This window comes from Chinchilla lanigera, unplaced genomic scaffold (assembly GCF_000276665.1).
Source record: "Chinchilla lanigera isolate Chin_1 unplaced genomic scaffold, ChiLan1.0 scaffold00046, whole genome shotgun sequence".
Classification (NCBI taxonomy): Eukaryota; Metazoa; Chordata; class Mammalia; order Rodentia; family Chinchillidae; genus Chinchilla; species Chinchilla lanigera.
The window spans coordinates 5177119-5194294 of record NW_004955447.1 but is presented as its reverse complement, the minus strand read 5'-3'; the positions used below and the strand labels follow the sequence as shown (position 1 = coordinate 5194294).

The following is a 17176-nucleotide window of genomic DNA, read 5'->3' as shown; positions in this document are numbered from 1 at the left end:
CTTCTTCACAGGCAGCAGAAGTTCTCAGTCAGGTGTCTCCCAAGATAGCCTTACAAGTGTAGGAGAATCTTCCTCTTTGTTAATAATTGGTTTAGGAGTGGTCATGTGTGCTGGTTTTGGCCAATTTAAGAGAAAATGATGAATGTTCTAGGGAAAGGAAAGCCACCATGAGAAGTCACTCTTTCTTTCTCCCTTTGTGATTTGCAATGGTGAAAACCAACTTTTGTTCAGGAAAGAAAAGTGCATTGGAGGCGGAGACTTTGACTCACATCTTTGAGTTAACGTGTGTACTGCTGGTCATCGTGTAACATGAGGTAGAAAAATAACCCGCTAGTTTGTATTCATTTACCTCCCATCAGAAAGCATTCTAACACAAACAGCAGTGCATGAAAAAGTAGCACAAACACACACACATATAACATTTGTTGGGTTATTTTTCTCACTTCCAAAGCAGTGTATGTTTATTTTGGGAATTTAGAATTATAAGAATTCAAAAGAAAGAAAAAAATTGAAAATGCAGTCAGAGAAAATTATATCAACATGTTTTGTATGTTTATTGTTTTTAAGCATACATTTTATGTTATGTAACTTCTAAACTTCGACTTGCTTTAAAATTGATTTTAACTTAGTCATAAAGTGATACAATTAAGTTGACCGGTATTATTTCTTTTCTTTTATTCATATAGAATCACTTTATAGTAGCTAGCAAAGCCCTAGGCATTGGTTCAATATTTGAAACTAGGACACAGCTAAAATGCATGAAATTCTAATTCTTTATGACTACCACAGAAATTCTAAGGTAAGGCCACTATAAAAATTCCCTAGAAGATGACAAAAAGATAGTATTTGTCATATGCATTCCCCAGGCCCAGAGTGTTTTTTTAGCTACAATAGGCTGAAACTGAATCAATGTGATCTTTGTTCAATTCATTGTTATTAGTTTGTCACTTCTTTTCTAAACTGAATTGCTGAAAAAAATCCAACTTTTCACTAGTTTAATAGGTTAAGTAAGGATGAGACAACCAAAATACAATTTTAGTTATCTGATATGTTGGATTCACTTTCAGAATGTTTCTTTTTTTCAAAGAATCTTAATTTTTTATTATAATTAGAAACAGAATACATGGATGTATTCATATCAAATATGAAATACTCCTCGGGTGTGGTGGTGCATGCCTGTAATCCCAGCACTCAGGAGGCTGAGGCAGAAGGATCGTTGTGACTTCGAGACCAGCCTGGGCTACAAAATGAGCTCAAGGCCAGCCTGAACTGCACAGTGAGACCCTGTCTCAAAAACAAATAAACAAATATGAAATACTCTTTGTTAAGTGGTGAAACTTTTATTGAAAAGCTATATTTAACTTCTGGGCTATAAATTTTTGTTTAAATATACGTCCATATTATGATTTATAAACCACAATACTGCTAAATACTACTTACTCCTATGCAGTTTTTCAGAACATGTTGAACTTTACAATAGAGTTTCTTAGCTTAAAAAGAATAAGGGTTGGGGATGTAGAGGGGCCAGGGACGTAGCTCAGCGGCACAGCACCTGCCTGGCAAACACAAGGCCCTGAGTTCAATTTCTGGTACAAAAAAAAAAATCAATCAAAAAGGATAACTAAGTATATCGAAGCAATGCAATTTCAATATGAGCATTATTATGCAGGTATATAAACAAATGCATGAAGATACATCTTTGTAATAAACTTCCTTATAGGTATGCAGAATCACGTTCTTAACCTTTTTTGGCAATCTCATATAGTCTATAAATACTCCATCAGGTTAATATTTTTAACTGCATAAAATAATTCAAATAGAGCTAAACAAAAACAATTGTATTAAAATATACTCTGAATAGGACATAAATTAAAGACCTATACGTCTATATTTTAAATAGCCCTTTAGTAAATGTACTTAAAATGCCTGTAGAAATAGCTCAATAGAATACTTTCTTGACTACTTAAGAACAAACTTGAGATATGGCCTAAATACCTATGCAATGAAGCCCCTAGATTGTACCTTGTACATGTGTGTTTTTTTACTCTAAGTCTGGAAGAAAGATTTATTATCAATTTGAGAGTAAATATATGATAAAGAGACTTGGAGAAGACTGGTTTTGTGTTATCCAGAAAAACTATAAAATCTTGTTATGTGCACAGCGCAAACTTTGAGCATTTCAGCATGCTACATATTTTGAATCTTGATCAGTTCAGTGGTAGATTTCAGCTATAGATTAGTTAACTAAAAGTATGAGTTGAATAATGAAGAAGATATGAAAGAAAGAGTAGAAAGGAGTTCAATAGAAGCCAGGTGTGGGGGTGCATGCCTGTAATCCCAGCACTGGGGAGGCTGAAGTAGGCAGATTTCCGTGAGTTAGAGGCCAGCCTGGGCTGCATAGTAAGTTCAAGGCCAGCCTGGATTACATAATGAGACCCTGTCTCAAAAAACAAATAAGCAAACAAACAAACAAGCTAATACAATAGAGACAGAATTAGAAAATAAGGTGGTATGTGAAAGAAAAATTTGACAATACTACAAAACTATAAATATGAAAGGAGAAAAATATGAAAAGGAGACTTACTCAATCAGGAGTTTGCTTTCCACAATTTCACATGCCCTGGAATGCTTGCAAAGTATCTTTATAGTTTGTGTGTCATGACATTGTTCACATGAATACATGGTATCTTATCAATTTAAAAATGTTAAATAATGGCTGATTTTTTAAAGCTCTTTATCATATTTTTCTCACTGCATAGGCATTACCCTCTTTTTTTTAAAAATTCATCCCATTTTTCAAGAAAGGGTAGAAATAGGCCTGAATTAAATAAAATAACTGGTGTTGTGCAAATGTATTTTGGAAAACATACCATTTAATGTGAATATCAGTAGATGTTAGTTTCACATTTAGTTTTTTTTTTTCCTTTCTTGCAGAACTCTCTGCTGTTGTTTTTGATTGATGGAGATTGAAATTGAACAATTTCTTTTCCATAGTTCCTTCATGCATGTAGCATCTTTTTTGCTTGGGCATATGCTTGATTTTGTACTCACTTTTCTTAATGACTTACAGATTATGGACATAGCAAGATCAGAAGATAGACAAACAAATCCTTGAATGACTAACACAGAGGGTTTTATGCATGTCTTTTCTTAATTGTATTTAAAAACACTGTCATTATTATAGCAGCACCACAAATCTTGGGGGCTATAAAACCTAAAGGAATGTTACTAATCCGTGTCCAACTCTTAACCACCCCCCTTTGTATACTCTCCACCAGTCCTGCCATGGAAGTGGGAGGAAACGATCTGCACGGTGTAATAACCCTGTCAGCTAGGTGGAGAGGATGGTGGGCTTGAATGCCAAGTATTCTGAGACTTAGAATGCTTTTGAAGCTGAAGAGAAAGATCCACTGTTTTTGTTTTCTCCTTCAATCAGAGAAAGGCAAATTGACCTCATGTGCAGAAGCCCTACTGTCTTTGTGCTCTAGGTATTGTTACAGCGTAAGATTATAATCACTGCTAAGCCCTTTTTGCTGAAAAAAAAAAAAACAAACAAACAACACAGTGGTTCTGGTAAGGTTTAAACTGTGTTGTACTTTCTCAGCTTATTTATGTATTTATTTATTGCATCTGTTTGCCTTAGACTGTGGTTATTTTAAATGTTTATGCACTGTTATACCAGGAGAAAGCAAGAAGAAACCCAAATAATATGTGAAAGAAGGTCAGAGATTGGAAATTTATGGTTAAGAAAAAATTACTAGTATGTTTTCTGGTTTATAATTTTCTTTGTGATTGAATCTGTGCCAGTATGATGTCTTGAAAGAATAAGGATGATAACTTATTCTCACATCCTGCTTTGTTTCTGTGTAAATGTGTGGCAAGCTTTGTGTTTTTCATTTCCAAATGAAGACAATTACTACCTTTTCTTTCTTTGGATTACTTTCTGGATGGTCTATGAATCACAGAGAAAAATATCCATATATAAGTGGATCAAAGCATGGGTTTAAAAAAGCAAAGAGAAAGAAGAAGTGATTTACTGGGTCTGATACCCTGTTTAACATTCCAGGATCAAACCAATACCAGATTCCTAGGACGTAGTAGGGAGTCCAGCAGACAATAAAGGAAGCAGCAAATGCCACTGTCATCTTCAGGGTCCTCAGCCGTGCTCTTGGTATATTGTTCTTGGATTGATGCAGTTGTAGTTCTGTTAGATAAAGAAAGAGTGTGTGTTTAAAGGCAATTTTCTCACAAAACCAAAATGGCCAACAAGGAAGACTCACTAGGCCAAGGTGGTGCATATAATAGGGGAAATTGTCCAATAGTTTTAATAATGATAATTTATTTAAAAAGCATGCTTTTAATTAGTTGTCCATGCTGCCACATAAGGCAAAGATGAAAGACAACACCTTTAAAGTTAAATTTCCATCAAACTAATCTGGTACTCAAGCAACTAAACTATAAACTTAGGAGAGTAGACAGAGGTTGAGCTGAGTTGAATTATGACTACACAGAATTATATTCATCAGGTGTCTCTGAGCAAAGGGTAGTGAGAATCGTGTGTGGGTACACATGTGCCTCCCCAGTTATCTGCTTCAACTGTTGCTGCTTTTCTATGAAATCAGAAATTTTTTAACTTTTCACACAAATACATCATTGAAAGTCCACTGGTTGTTCTTGTGAAGAGGTTTATTGAAATCAGTGGAATTACTGATTTCTATAGCAATACTGTCTTTCTGAAGTTAAGGACTTAGTTGTTTAAAAGCCAAAATGGCCAGGTACATGCCTATGCACCTGTAATCCCAGCATTTGGGTGGCTGAGGCAGGAGGATCGCTGTTAGCTTGAGGCCAGCCAGGAATACGTACTGTGCGGATCCTGCTGAAGAACCTGTGTCAGCATGAAGATGATTTTTGCATTGCAGATCAGCATGATGAGAAGAGGAATGAGGAAGAGGCAGCTGAAGGTGAAGAAGTTGTAAAAAGCCTGGTGCCACCACTGTGGAAAGCTGCAGTGTGTCACACACTGGGAGAAAACTTCTGGTTGCCCAGAACCATTTTCTAGGTGGATCATCTTGAAAATGTATAACTGTATAGGAAAATAAGAAAACAAAAAGTTACGTTACTTTTTTCAAATAACATCTTAAAACTTTCTCACCTTATGCTGCTAGCTTTTGTAATACACTGTTACCTAAAGCAATTTCTAAGTTCCTTTGTATTATTCTTTTGGAATTTCTATGAAAACTTATAAGTGGATGTTTACTTAAAATATGATTGAGTAGCTGTAAATGGAACTGTAGGATTTTGGATTTGGGGAAATTATTTCAAGTTTGTAGAACAGTCATCACTCAAAGATTTAAACCTTGCCTGTACTTTAAATTTCAGGTGCAATTTAGTTGACTAAATTTTTGCAAGTGATTCTGTTCATAGTACACCAATGGTCCCTAAAACTAGACAGACACTTAGAAAGCACTTTTCCAAATATATATTTAAAGTTAATTTTAGAGGCCAGAACCCTTCTCCTTAAACATGCTCAAAAGATGTGAACGGTTTACAAGAAAGATATACAAGTGGCCCTTAGGCATATAGTATATTCATCCTTATTCGTGATAATAGAAATGCCAATTAAAGTTACACTGAAATTCCATTCTCACTATCGAGATTCAGAATTCATTCTGTTGGCAAGGCTGTGAAGAAACCCTCTTAAATTGCTAGTGGGAACTCAAACTGTAACAACACCTATCGAGGGCAGTTAGACCATATGTAGCATAACCATGCATTCACTGTGATGTTAATCCTGGTTGTCAATGGGACTAGATTGGACGATGTCTAGGAATATTGGAGGAACACTGGTTTGTGAGCATGTGCCAGGGAGAGCTGTTACACAAAGGAGGGAGGGGGACCTACCCTGAGTGTAGGCAACATCATCCAATAGGCTGGGAGCTGTCATGGAGCAAACAGGGAGGGGAAACTCCCGGCTTGCTGGACAGACATTTCTTCCAGGGTATGGTTTTTTAGTGTTCCTTGGCCCATGGACCTTACTATCTGGTTAAAGGTATCCCTTAGTTATTGCAGGCTGATCAGGTCCACAATCTCCTGAATGAGTGTATGGTGAAGGCAGAATAAAAAGAGGCACGTGGAATGATTTTAGGGCTCCAGGAGGATCAAAGCTCTCTTTCAGAATTCAAGATTCTTTTAGGGCTAAAACCAAGATCTTCTGTGGGTGGCCTGTATTTATTTGGTGATCAGAAGAAGGGAAAGGAGTACTCAAGAAGGGCAGAATCACTCAAGGACTTCTCTAAATAAGGTATTAAATTAATCCTCTCAAGAGGGGTGGAATCACTCAAGGACTTCTCTAAGTAAGGTATTAAATTAATCCACCCAGGAGGTGCCTGTGGCTATCGTCTTTATCTAGTTGAGAATGAATCCAGGTGTCCTTGGCTGTGATCTTGTCTTATCCTTTGAAGCTTTCTGGCTTCATCCACCACTACAGGTTTTAGTAGGGATTAGTGACTCACAGAAGTTCACTTACTATGAGTCCGCCATTTCCAGATAAGGAGCCTAGGCCTTGGACAGATTCACAAGTGAACATGAAAAGCCAATTGATTAATTTAAGTCCTGCTCAGGTCTGCTTCGTAGTGGTCACCTTCGAGTACAGATTCTTCAGACTTTGAAGTGGATTTGCATCAGTGACTCTCCAGGGAGCTTCCAAGCCTCCAGCTTGGGCTAGGGCTACACCATGGTCCTTGTTTTGAGTCTTCCAGCTCCTTGCAAGGAGAAGCAACTGTCTCCCTTGGTTTTCTAGCTGGCAGATGACCACTGTGAGTCTGTCCAGCCTAAACTAATCTAGTAAATTATTATGTATTCTATTGGTTCTGTTCGTCTGGAGAAGCCTAATAGCGCATTTCCCTTTGATACAGCAATGTTTCATCTAAGGAATTTACCCTAAATGTACATCTGTACCCTCAGTATGTGAAATGCATATGCACAAGAATATTCACTGATACGTAATTTGTAATTGAAAAAATACTGAAAATAATGTGCATCCCAGTTCACGGAATAGTGACTGAATAACTATAATGGAACGCACAGTGAATTGCTATACAGCTGTAGAAAAAGGCAAATTTTTATCCATCAATTTGATCAGTCTATTGGTGGGTACATATATATAGTTTTCAGGTGTGTCCACATAGAAAACCTAGAAATGATCACCACCTATCAATGAGCACCTCTTCTACCATATATCCAAATCTTGTTTTCACAATACCATTCTCTACTAAAAGGAAGCAGAGGTCGTTGGAGAAGTGGGTGACCCTGAAACTGGGCCAGACAAAATAAACTACATGCTTCCAATGACCTCAACCAAAGAAGAAGTGTAAATAGAGAAAATGGTGTAAGAAGAACCCAGAAGCTAGCTGGACATGACTCCTTTCAGCTAAATTTGGGAAAGTTTAAACATCAAAATGCAAAAAAGAAACATTTTTTAAAAACTATTAAGTAGGAATCCATGTTGGTACAAATTACAAAATGGCAGCAAATAAATGGGGAGAGGAAAAAGATCTCTATTATTGAATCCCAACTAATAAATGTAAAAGGAAAAGTGTAAAATGGAGTTGGTGATTAATATTTGCTAATCACTATAATAATTGATTCAGGCAAAAATCTCCAATGGCTAGTAAAAATAAGAGTGAAAGTATGAGAAAAACGTATTTACAAAATCGCTGCCAGGCGTGGTGGCTTCTGCCTGTAATCCCAGCAGCACTCTGAGACGATGAGGCAGGAGAAGTCTAAATTCAAGTCCCAAATGGACAAAGTAGTGACACCCTGTCTCAGAATAAAAAATGAAAAGGGGTGGGTATGTAGCTCAGTGTGATAATCCTGGGTAACAAAACCCAAAAGTTTCTACCTCCAGGATACTACTCATCATAAAAAGTAAGACAATAACTGCACTGTAGAGAAAGTCCACATAATTAAGACAATACTGCCACCACTTCTTAAACTGTATAACTCGATTGGAGCATTAGGCAAATCCAAACTGAGGAGCATCCTACAAAATGACTGACCTTTGTGCTCCAAAGATGTCAGTATTATGTTAAACAGGGAAACCTTTAGTCTCCACCTAAAAGGAGATTTACAATTGAGTCCCTCCTATAGTGTAGGATTTTCTTTTGTTAGAAGGACAAACATTAAAATGGTAGTATTGTATCAGAGCTAATTTCCTGCCTCCGATACTCAGACTCTGGGTTTGTGGGAAAGTCTTAAACCCACATCGATGTATTGAGAGGTACAGAAGGGATATGTGCAACTTTTAAACAATTATAAAATATAAACAAGTGAGAAAAAAGCAAAGAAGCAAACGTAGGAAAATCCTAATATTTGGGGATGCATGGATAGATGATATTCAAGAAATTTTTACATGATTCTTGCAATCTTTTTCTGAGTGTGAAATTACATTTAAAATGTCTATTTTTTTTAAAGCATAAATTGAAACTCTTACGGAAATGGTGCAAGGAGTTTGAGAAAAAAATTCCTGTGGACACTTACTTATCCTTCCCTACTTGCCAAGCACATTTCTTAGTTATTTCCAAGCTCTCTACTAAGAAACTTCAATTTACTGTGAAAAATTACTTGAATAAAAACATCAACTAGTGCAAGCACTGCACATATATTAAAACTGTTAACAAGTAAATTTGAGCATTTAAACTAGTGGTTTTGGGGGCTGGGGATTTAGCTCAGTGGCAAAGTGCCTGCCTGGCAAGCGTAAGGTCATGAGTTCAGTTCCTGGTACCGGGGAAAACCCCCAAAAAATAAATAAATAAAAATAAACTAGTGATTTAAAAAAGTGTTTTTCATTGAATTAATAAGTTATAGTTTAATAGGCCCAGAGTTTCTTACTTTTTTGAGTTTATGAGATAGGGAGTGAAATGTGCCATTTAAAAATGCTATAAATTTTTTTTTTTTTTAGTCTGTAAACTCGAAACAATAGTCTTTTTAAAATACCTGTATTTAAAAAGTTGATTTTCAGTTTCAGATCTTTTTCCAAGGGAAAATAATTTTTAAATTAATCCAGCAGAGGGCGACTAACAATCATATTATCAGTGTTGAATTTAAGAACCATTCAGCTAATTTTATTTAGTGAATCAGACCAACTTTCTTACCACATTACAAAGTGAACTTTTCAGTTTTCCATGCTCCTTTCCAACTTGACCTTATTTAAAATTTAGCTTTGAGTGAAGTAGATGTGTGAATTGAAGTCTTTGGAAGGTTTACCACACAGAAAACCTGGGAGTCTTGCTTTTTTTTTTTTTTTAAGTGTAACTACCTTCCTCCACACCTCATCACTTGTATTTGGAATCAGATGACCTGAGTTCACTCTCTGCTCTGCGTTGTGTCCCAATGTCACCTTAGTATTTCATAATTTCAGTAACTTGGGATGATGAAACTTTCAGTAACAGTGACTGTGAAACAGTACTACAAATACTGAATATTTTGAGTTATTGGTTATTATCTTTATTTAACAAATGTTTATTTTTAAAGCAGTTCTTTGGTAAAACTAACAATACCAGGTGTTCTCTATCCTAAAAGATGAAACAAATGCATATTTATATCAGGGAATTTAATATTTGGTAGTGGCTGTTATAGAATATATGTGACATCTGTAATACAAGACAGATTCTAATATACAGACAGAAATAAGAAATACAGGCAAGTACCCGAAACTCAGAATCTTACTTGCCGCTAGAAAAATTTGTCTTAGTCTGGGTTCAGCATATTTTGTGCTTCAAGGCCATTCTTATTTGAGTTGTTAGTAAGGATTCACTGTCCTTTAAGTGATTCCTTTGTCCTTGGGTTATATTTCCTTAGTTTCTATGTGTTCTACTTACCTTATCCATGATTCTAGTTCTTATCAGTGTTCGTTATATTTTGCCATAAATTGTTCTGTTTTCCTCCTTTACCTGCAGTGGGTTTTCACTGTTTCTTACATTAGCCTTCAACTTACCTCACGTGAACTGAAAACTCTTTGAAAGGTAATTCTTTTCAGTCAGTATGTGCTTTAGTTTCCTCATCTTTAAAATGGCGATAGGAATACTGTAGCATCTGTCTCTAGGGGCTGTCCTGACAATACAGGAGATAATGCATGGTAAACAGCTGAAATAGTTCCTGCACACAGCACTATACCAGTCTTAACCATTATTATTATAAAATATTGGAAGTGTCTTTTTACTATCCTGTCCTTAAGCTTTTCCTTCCATAGACTTCTACAAGGAAAATGGAACTAGATAATATTGCATACTGGGTAAGTGTAGAAATTAAAAATTCTGGCTATGGTTTTAAAGGACATGAGGGAAAATAGGCTTACTGGTATACAGCTTCTGTCTGGTTGAAAACAACAGAGGGACTATAACTTCAGAAAGGGCTGTGCGTGTTGCCTTTCCCTATGTGCAGCCCTCCACGAAGATTCCTTGGGAGGATGTGCGTCCCGCGCCAAGGCTGGGAAATAGCTCTGGTCACTGGAGACTGGTAATTGGGGCTGCTGTGAACCTGAAGGGACGAACTTTTAGAAGTCATGTTTTTCTTTCACTAGCTTCTACCTGTAGCCTGCCATTCTCTCTTAGTAACTACCCTAGATCAGATAGATCAGATAGGTGCCTTATGTTTCCTTTTCAGATTAGTTAGTATTTATCTAAAAATTGTAAATGCATCATGCTTTGGTAATTTCTTCAGGTTTCTCTCACAAAAATCCTCATGGACATTTCCTTCCTCTTCTTGCCTCCCTCCCTCTCTTCCTTTTCCTTCCTTCCTTCCTCCCTCCCTCCCTCTCTCCTTCCTTTTCTTCCTTCCTTCCTTCCTTCTTTCCTTCCTTCCTTCCTTCCCTCTGTTCTTCTTTTTTCCATTTCTCCCATCTTCCCCCCTCTTTTTCTCTTGTTTTCTTCCATCTCAATGAAATGGCACCTATATTTCCCTTTAAAAATGACACCTATAAGACCTGAATTACTATACTCGGGCATGTATAGCTCTAAGGGTGAGTAGTATAGTTTTCTGTTAGAGAGGAGTTTGGGTGAATTTATCAATCAGAATGTAAACTACAATTCTGAAAAATTTGAAGAAATATTTGTATGAGGATTTCTTTTTTTTTTTTGTCTTTTTGAGACAGGGTCTCGATATGCAGTTCAGGCTGGCCTTGAACTCACTTCGTAGCCCAGACTGGTCTTGAACTCACAATGATCCTCCTGCCTCAGCCTCCTGAGTGCTGGGATTACAGGCGTGAGCCACCACTCCTGGCTCTTTTTTTTGTTTGTTTTAACCATTTTCTTATTCATATTTCTGTATTTTTTCTTTTTTAATTTCAAAAATCTTATGAAAGAAAAATAGAAAGGAAAGGAGGAAGAAAGGAGGAGAAGAAGGAAATGAACATTAACTGGGAGTTTAAAATTACTGTGTAAAGTCTTGTACCGGATGATTTCATATACTGTCACATAAATTATTTTTTTATAGCTGTCCTTACAGTTGTCTTAGTTATTTGCTTAGTCTCATAGCTGGTTAAGAGACAGTACTGATGGTTTCTCGGCCTTTTGGCTAAGATCCAGTGAAGAGACAGTACTGAGATTGGAACTGGACTCTTTAAATCCCATGCCTGTGTTATTTGTGTAATCTCATTGACTCTCAACCTTTGCTGCAGGGAGATCAGTGGTTTCTAAAGTGACTATGAGTGGGGCCCAGTGAACCATCAAGAGGCGAGTGCTCCTCCCATAGCCCCACTTGAAAGACTGCATCTCATATTTGTTTAACTTATTGGGACTCCACATAGGACATTTTTTAAAAGAAAATCACTGTTAAAAAAAGTTTAAATGTTATCAGCTACAGTGTGCTGAAATGTCTGAAAACACCCCCAAACCATCATAGAACTTGGGTTCTGAAGTTAATCACCAGGCAGGAGGAAAATGAAGGTGACCAGTTTAAAATGGATTATTCTGAGCTCTAGCAAAATGTCTTAAGTTTCTAGATTCCTGGGCTTATGTTATGCCAACTACTTTTCTCTTCCTTCCTTCCTTTCTCTCTCTCTCTCTCCCTCTTTCTCTGTCCCCTTCTTTCTGAGACAGGGTCTCACTATGCAGTTCAGGCTGGCCTTCAACTCACTTTGTAGCCCAGGCTGGCCTTGAACTTGAAGTAATTCTCCTGTCTCAGTCTCCTGAGTGCTAGGATTACAAGTGAGCACCACCATGTGTGGTAATGTCAATTTCTTTTTAAATTGAAGTTTGAATTACTCAAGTAGTAAACAGCTGATATATTTGCCAAAGAATGAAACTTAAAGTTGACCTTTTCATGTAAATTAGCCTCAATGAGATGTGACTTTGTCAGTTGGTTTAGAGGGTGGTGAATCAGGAGACATATAATGTGTCACAACCTGAAATAAAAAGTTCTCTACTCTTCTATTATCCACAGAGTGGAAACCTTTTTTATTCAAGAGATAGCAGAGAGCTCCAAGAAGTTATATATGTGTGAGAGAAAGAGCCAGAGAGAGGCTAGGTTTCCACGTAGTATGTATTTACTAATTTGAATTGTTGGTAAAAATGTCTGAATCCTTTCAAAGATCAGAACTTTGTGCTATTATCTGTCAAATGGGGATGATAATGTGGCTCCTGCGTACCTTGCAGACAATGTGCATACTCCTCATTCATTTGTGCAAACATTGTTTAGAGTTAAGTCTTTAAAAAACTTTCAACTGATACATTAAAACATAAAATTGTACATACCAATGCATCCAAACACATTTAATTTCCATTTTTGCTATCTTATAGGTCGTATAGATATTAACAAAGTTGAACACAAGAAAACCTCACCACATATAGGTGTACATCAAGCACAGATAAACATAACCACAGTGTTTTGTGACAAATAATTAGGAAAAACAACAACTAACTCTAATTTCTTGCTATTTCTGTCTCCCAGTCTTTCACTTTGGCCAAATGAGTCTTTAGTAAAATTAGTTATACTTTTTACCCTTCATTCAAAAATGTATGTGATGCTTCATTTATTTTTTTTTCCACCCAAATACTCAGCTGAGAAAACTGTTTTCCTTCTTTATCTTAAAACTTTTCTTTATTATTGCAATACAAACTCATCTCTTTGTCTATACCTATAAAAGGATTAAATTTTTAAAATATTGAGTGGGATCAGTTTTATATAAAGTTTGTATACACAAATGAATTACATTTTTCCCACTGTTTTAAGGTTTCATCGGTACCAGGCTCCATGTTAGGAACCTAACTTGTGTTTATCTTCTCCAAGCAAACCAAGCAATGATCAGTGTTCAGTCTGTACTTTAAAGAAACCTTGTTGAAATTTCAAGGGCATAACCTTAGCTAAATAACCTCATTTCAAGGGGCAGGTTTACAAAACTTAATCTTGCGTGTTTAATCATTGTGAAAATAATTATATTTTACTCCAGGGAAATCACAGCATTTTAGTTTTTACCATTTTTCCTGACATAAAACAAATTTTTGAAAAATTAAGGAAACTGTGGGAAAATTTATGTAGTTTCTTGCAATGTTTAGTCAATTCCACATGGCATTAAAAAAGATAAAACCATCTGGCCAGCTTTGAATGTCTAGGTAGATTTTCATTTTTTAGAGCCACATGTTTTAAGGATCCTAAAAAACTGTGACTTCATTTCTTGCCACATTCTTGCACCCTGAGTTTTTCATACAGTACATTTGTAAGCACAGAGACAAAGTGTTAATATGTCGTGAAAAGAGTTTTGTTATTTTCCAAAACATGTTTTTTTTTTTTTTTTTTTTTCTTTAAAGAACTGACCACTGCAAGGGGACCTCCAGGTCACTTAGCCTGGCTGCTTCTGATGAAGGCGATTTGGAGAGATGTCTGCCTTCCATGGGAAATGGTCCCACACCTATTGCCATGAAACTGTCAAAACCCTGCTTCTACCAAAACTCAAGTCAACCTCAGAGAAATATTCAAATTTCCCAAAGTCCAAAGTTTCTCACTTTTCCTGTGTATTTAATCCTGCCTAACTGCAAACTATGGAGCATACTAATCAAAGTAATTTTCTCTCAGTGAAAGTGACAGAATTCTTAGTTTCCACATAAATTGCAAGTATGAAAAGTTATAAAAATTTTCTACCTGTGTAAATTTCATAATTCCTGCACACTCTTCAAATTAACATTTACATCTGTCAACCAGAGAAAAAAACAAGAACAAGATAAGGATGAGGTCAATTTTGTGTTATAGCTACCTTTTAGAGAGCATTTGCTATGTACTAGAGATCATGCTAGATGTCTCAATAAGGTATTCATTTAATCACAAAAACATGTGAAGTAGGCATTATCCCCATTTTATAAATAAATGAACAAAGTGGTTAAGAAATTTGCTCAAGGAAACAAAGCAGAGTCAGGATTAAATTCCACTCTGACATCAGAGCCTCGGCTGTTACAGGTAATACAGAAAAGGTAATACAGAAAGACCTTTACTGACTTTTAGGCAGGGAATCTCCGATCAACATAATCACACAAGTTCATGAATAATGGTTTACCTGTGGCCCAGCAAAGACACTGCTGAGGACCCAGGCCAGGCCAAGCATGGACTGTTCAAGCTTCCGGCTGCTCTGCACAGGTAGGGGCCTGGTGATGGCCAGGGAGCGGTCCAGGCTGATTACCACCATCATGAAGGCTGGGGCATACATGGAGAAAAGCTTCAGATAGCTGAGGACTTTGCAGAGTAACTCTCCTGCATACCATTGGACTGTAATGTTCCACATCCCATCCAGTGGCATGACAATCAGAGTCTCCAGCAGGTTGGCTAAGGTCAGGTGTTTCAAAAGCACCTTCATTCTTGAGAGCTTTTTCCCTTTCTCCTTCTTCTGAGTCCATTTCTGAAGTTTCAACAAGAAAGAAGCATTAAAGGTGGTGGAGAGTAGAAAAAGGAAGAAAGTCAGTGTCACTCGGATCTTTCCGGATAAGGTCAGGGTGGGAAGGCTCCCTTGCATCAATGGGACACTGTTGTTGATGGCTGAGCAATGATTTTGATTCTGTTCAGAAGAGGCAGCGCTTTCCATCTTTCTGCAATGATAAAGCTTCAATATGTGTGTTTTTGGTACTTCTGATGTTTTATTGTAATTGAACCCGAAGTCTCATTTTATTCTGCCTTTTTTTTTTACCTGGAAACGTCACAAGTTTAGATTTATGTCAGGTGTTGTCCCTGAGGTACTTAATATAAAAGATCAAGGTGAACGTGATTTGTGAGTTTGTAATCCAACCGAGTGCAAGAACAGAGGATGCCAAACACATTCTGAGGGACAAATGTAACCGTAACACCGCGGCAGGTGGCCTGGCTTGTACAGTGAAGGACACTTGCAGCCTAATTTTGAACTTACAAGCCACTCATGATATTAGTTCAATAATTTTAATGAAGAGTTCAATAATTTTCTAAGAACGGTTAAGTGTTCCTGACAGCTGCAAAGTGAAAATAAAGAGAAATACTAAAAAATTAAGAACTTGATCCAATTGAATCAGCTGTCTTAAGAATTTAATACACACCTCAAAACTATTTGTTTTTTTTCTTAAACACCCTGTCAAGCAGTTAAATATTACATATGTTAATTTAAAATTATGCTACAGAAAAAAACCAAATTAATACCTTAGCAGAATCATATTGACCTAATACAAGTGAGACTGTATTCAACTTTATCAATCAATCTTCATGGTTAGATTTAGTGTTTAAGCTAGAGTATAAATGATTAAACATTTTTTACTACTGCCTTGATTTTTACAATTACAGTATCTAGGTATTGTATTTGCTAACATATAGTTGTACCTTGGTTCATGAACTTAATTCATTCCAGAATTGTGGGGAAGATGGCTACGGAGTTCACCAACAGAAGCAAAATTTTCCAGAATGCTTCTGTTTGTGAATAGAAGCATTGGTGAACCGAGGTATTACTGCAATTGTATAGGGAAACTCGATACTGGAGAGAATGCTTGTTTATTGGTTGGTCTTATAGCTTTCTCAACTTTCCTCTGTACTAGCTGCCTTCTGTATCTTGACTAGCATAGATAAATTGCTCTCCTGCGCTCCATCGTAGCTGTCACAATATTTTCAGAATTCACTGGTTGCTCTTACTTTGTAGAGATTTGGATAAAAAAGAGCTATCAGCTTCCCCAGTAGCACTGTGAAATATCTAGATGTATTTTCTAGTACCATAGTATGTTTCTGTTCTGAAATTGATTGTTTTGGCGTGACTAGTGAAAGGAATGAATGCATTAAAGATGGGAAATATGTCTTGTAGAAGCAAGGAAGATGGCAACATAGCGTCTGGCAGTGTATCACAGACTTGAGACACCTGGAAAACAACAATTCAGTGAAGAGAAAGAGATGAGAAGCTCTGGAAATTAAGAAAGAAGCAACACGAAAGGTAGAAATCACAGATAAACTGAAGAAAATGGAGACAACACATGGAAAAGAATGAAGCAAGCCAAATACTAACCCTGGTTCCTGGAAAGAGGAGCTGTCTCCTCAAATACAAGGAAAGCCCAGAGAGGGCTGGCAGCCCTAGCAAGAAATGAGACTGGGCTGGCAGCACTAGCCCTTGGAAAAGCCTGCAGTTATCATAGTCTGAGAAAACAGTTACTCTAAGAGTAACTCTTTATGGTAGACTAGAGTTGGAGGAGAAGTATAGTACAGCACCTGCCATATTTGGGAGTGCTTTATCGTGAGCCACTGGGGAAGAGGTAGTCGTTTAAGACTGAGATAGTCCAGACCCAGGAGGTACAGAATAATTATATTTTAGGGTTTCTTGGGTCATCCTACCACAACGACTGGGTGAGAGATGGCCATGAGAGAGTTCTGCCCTGAGAAATGTGAGCTCAGGCTGAGAAGGACACTGGGGTTTCACCCTCTGTGGTGAGAAATGAGGCTAGTTTTTGGAGATGATTATGTCTGAAAGTGCGGGCATTAAGTCCAGCAGTCTACTCGATCCCCACTACCCCTCACCATGCCCTGCTGCCTACATCCAGCACTGACTCAGTGGTCTGTGTGCTCTACTCACTTGCCAGTGTGAGCAGGGATATGCCTGTGCTTGGATGGTTGCCATAGTCTGCAGGGTGCAGACAGAGGGCCTCTGGGGTGTGTGCGTGTGTGTGTGTGTGTGTGTGTGTGTGTGTGTGTGTGT

At 37.2% G+C, this 17176-nt stretch overlaps 1 protein-coding gene across 2 annotated transcripts; it reads right to left on the bottom strand.

Annotated features, from left to right (window-relative positions):
• Nucleotides 1-3959: 3959 nt before the first annotated feature.
• LOC102012139 (gonadotropin-releasing hormone receptor) lies at nt 3960-15064 on the bottom strand. Of its 2 annotated transcripts, none has more exons than XM_005392835.2 (3): nt 14543-15064; nt 4864-5083; nt 3960-4204 (listed from the first exon to the last, which is right to left on the bottom strand). In XM_005392835.2, exons 1-3 carry the CDS (start codon nt 15062-15064, stop codon nt 3960-3962), a joined length of 987 nt encoding a protein of 328 aa, XP_005392892.1. The 2 variants fall into 2 exon arrangements, with proteins under 2 accessions (XP_005392892.1, XP_005392893.1); XM_005392836.2 differs by having other exon boundaries at nt 4069-4204; nt 4864-4955.
• Between the last annotated feature and the right edge of the window lie 2112 nt (nt 15065-17176).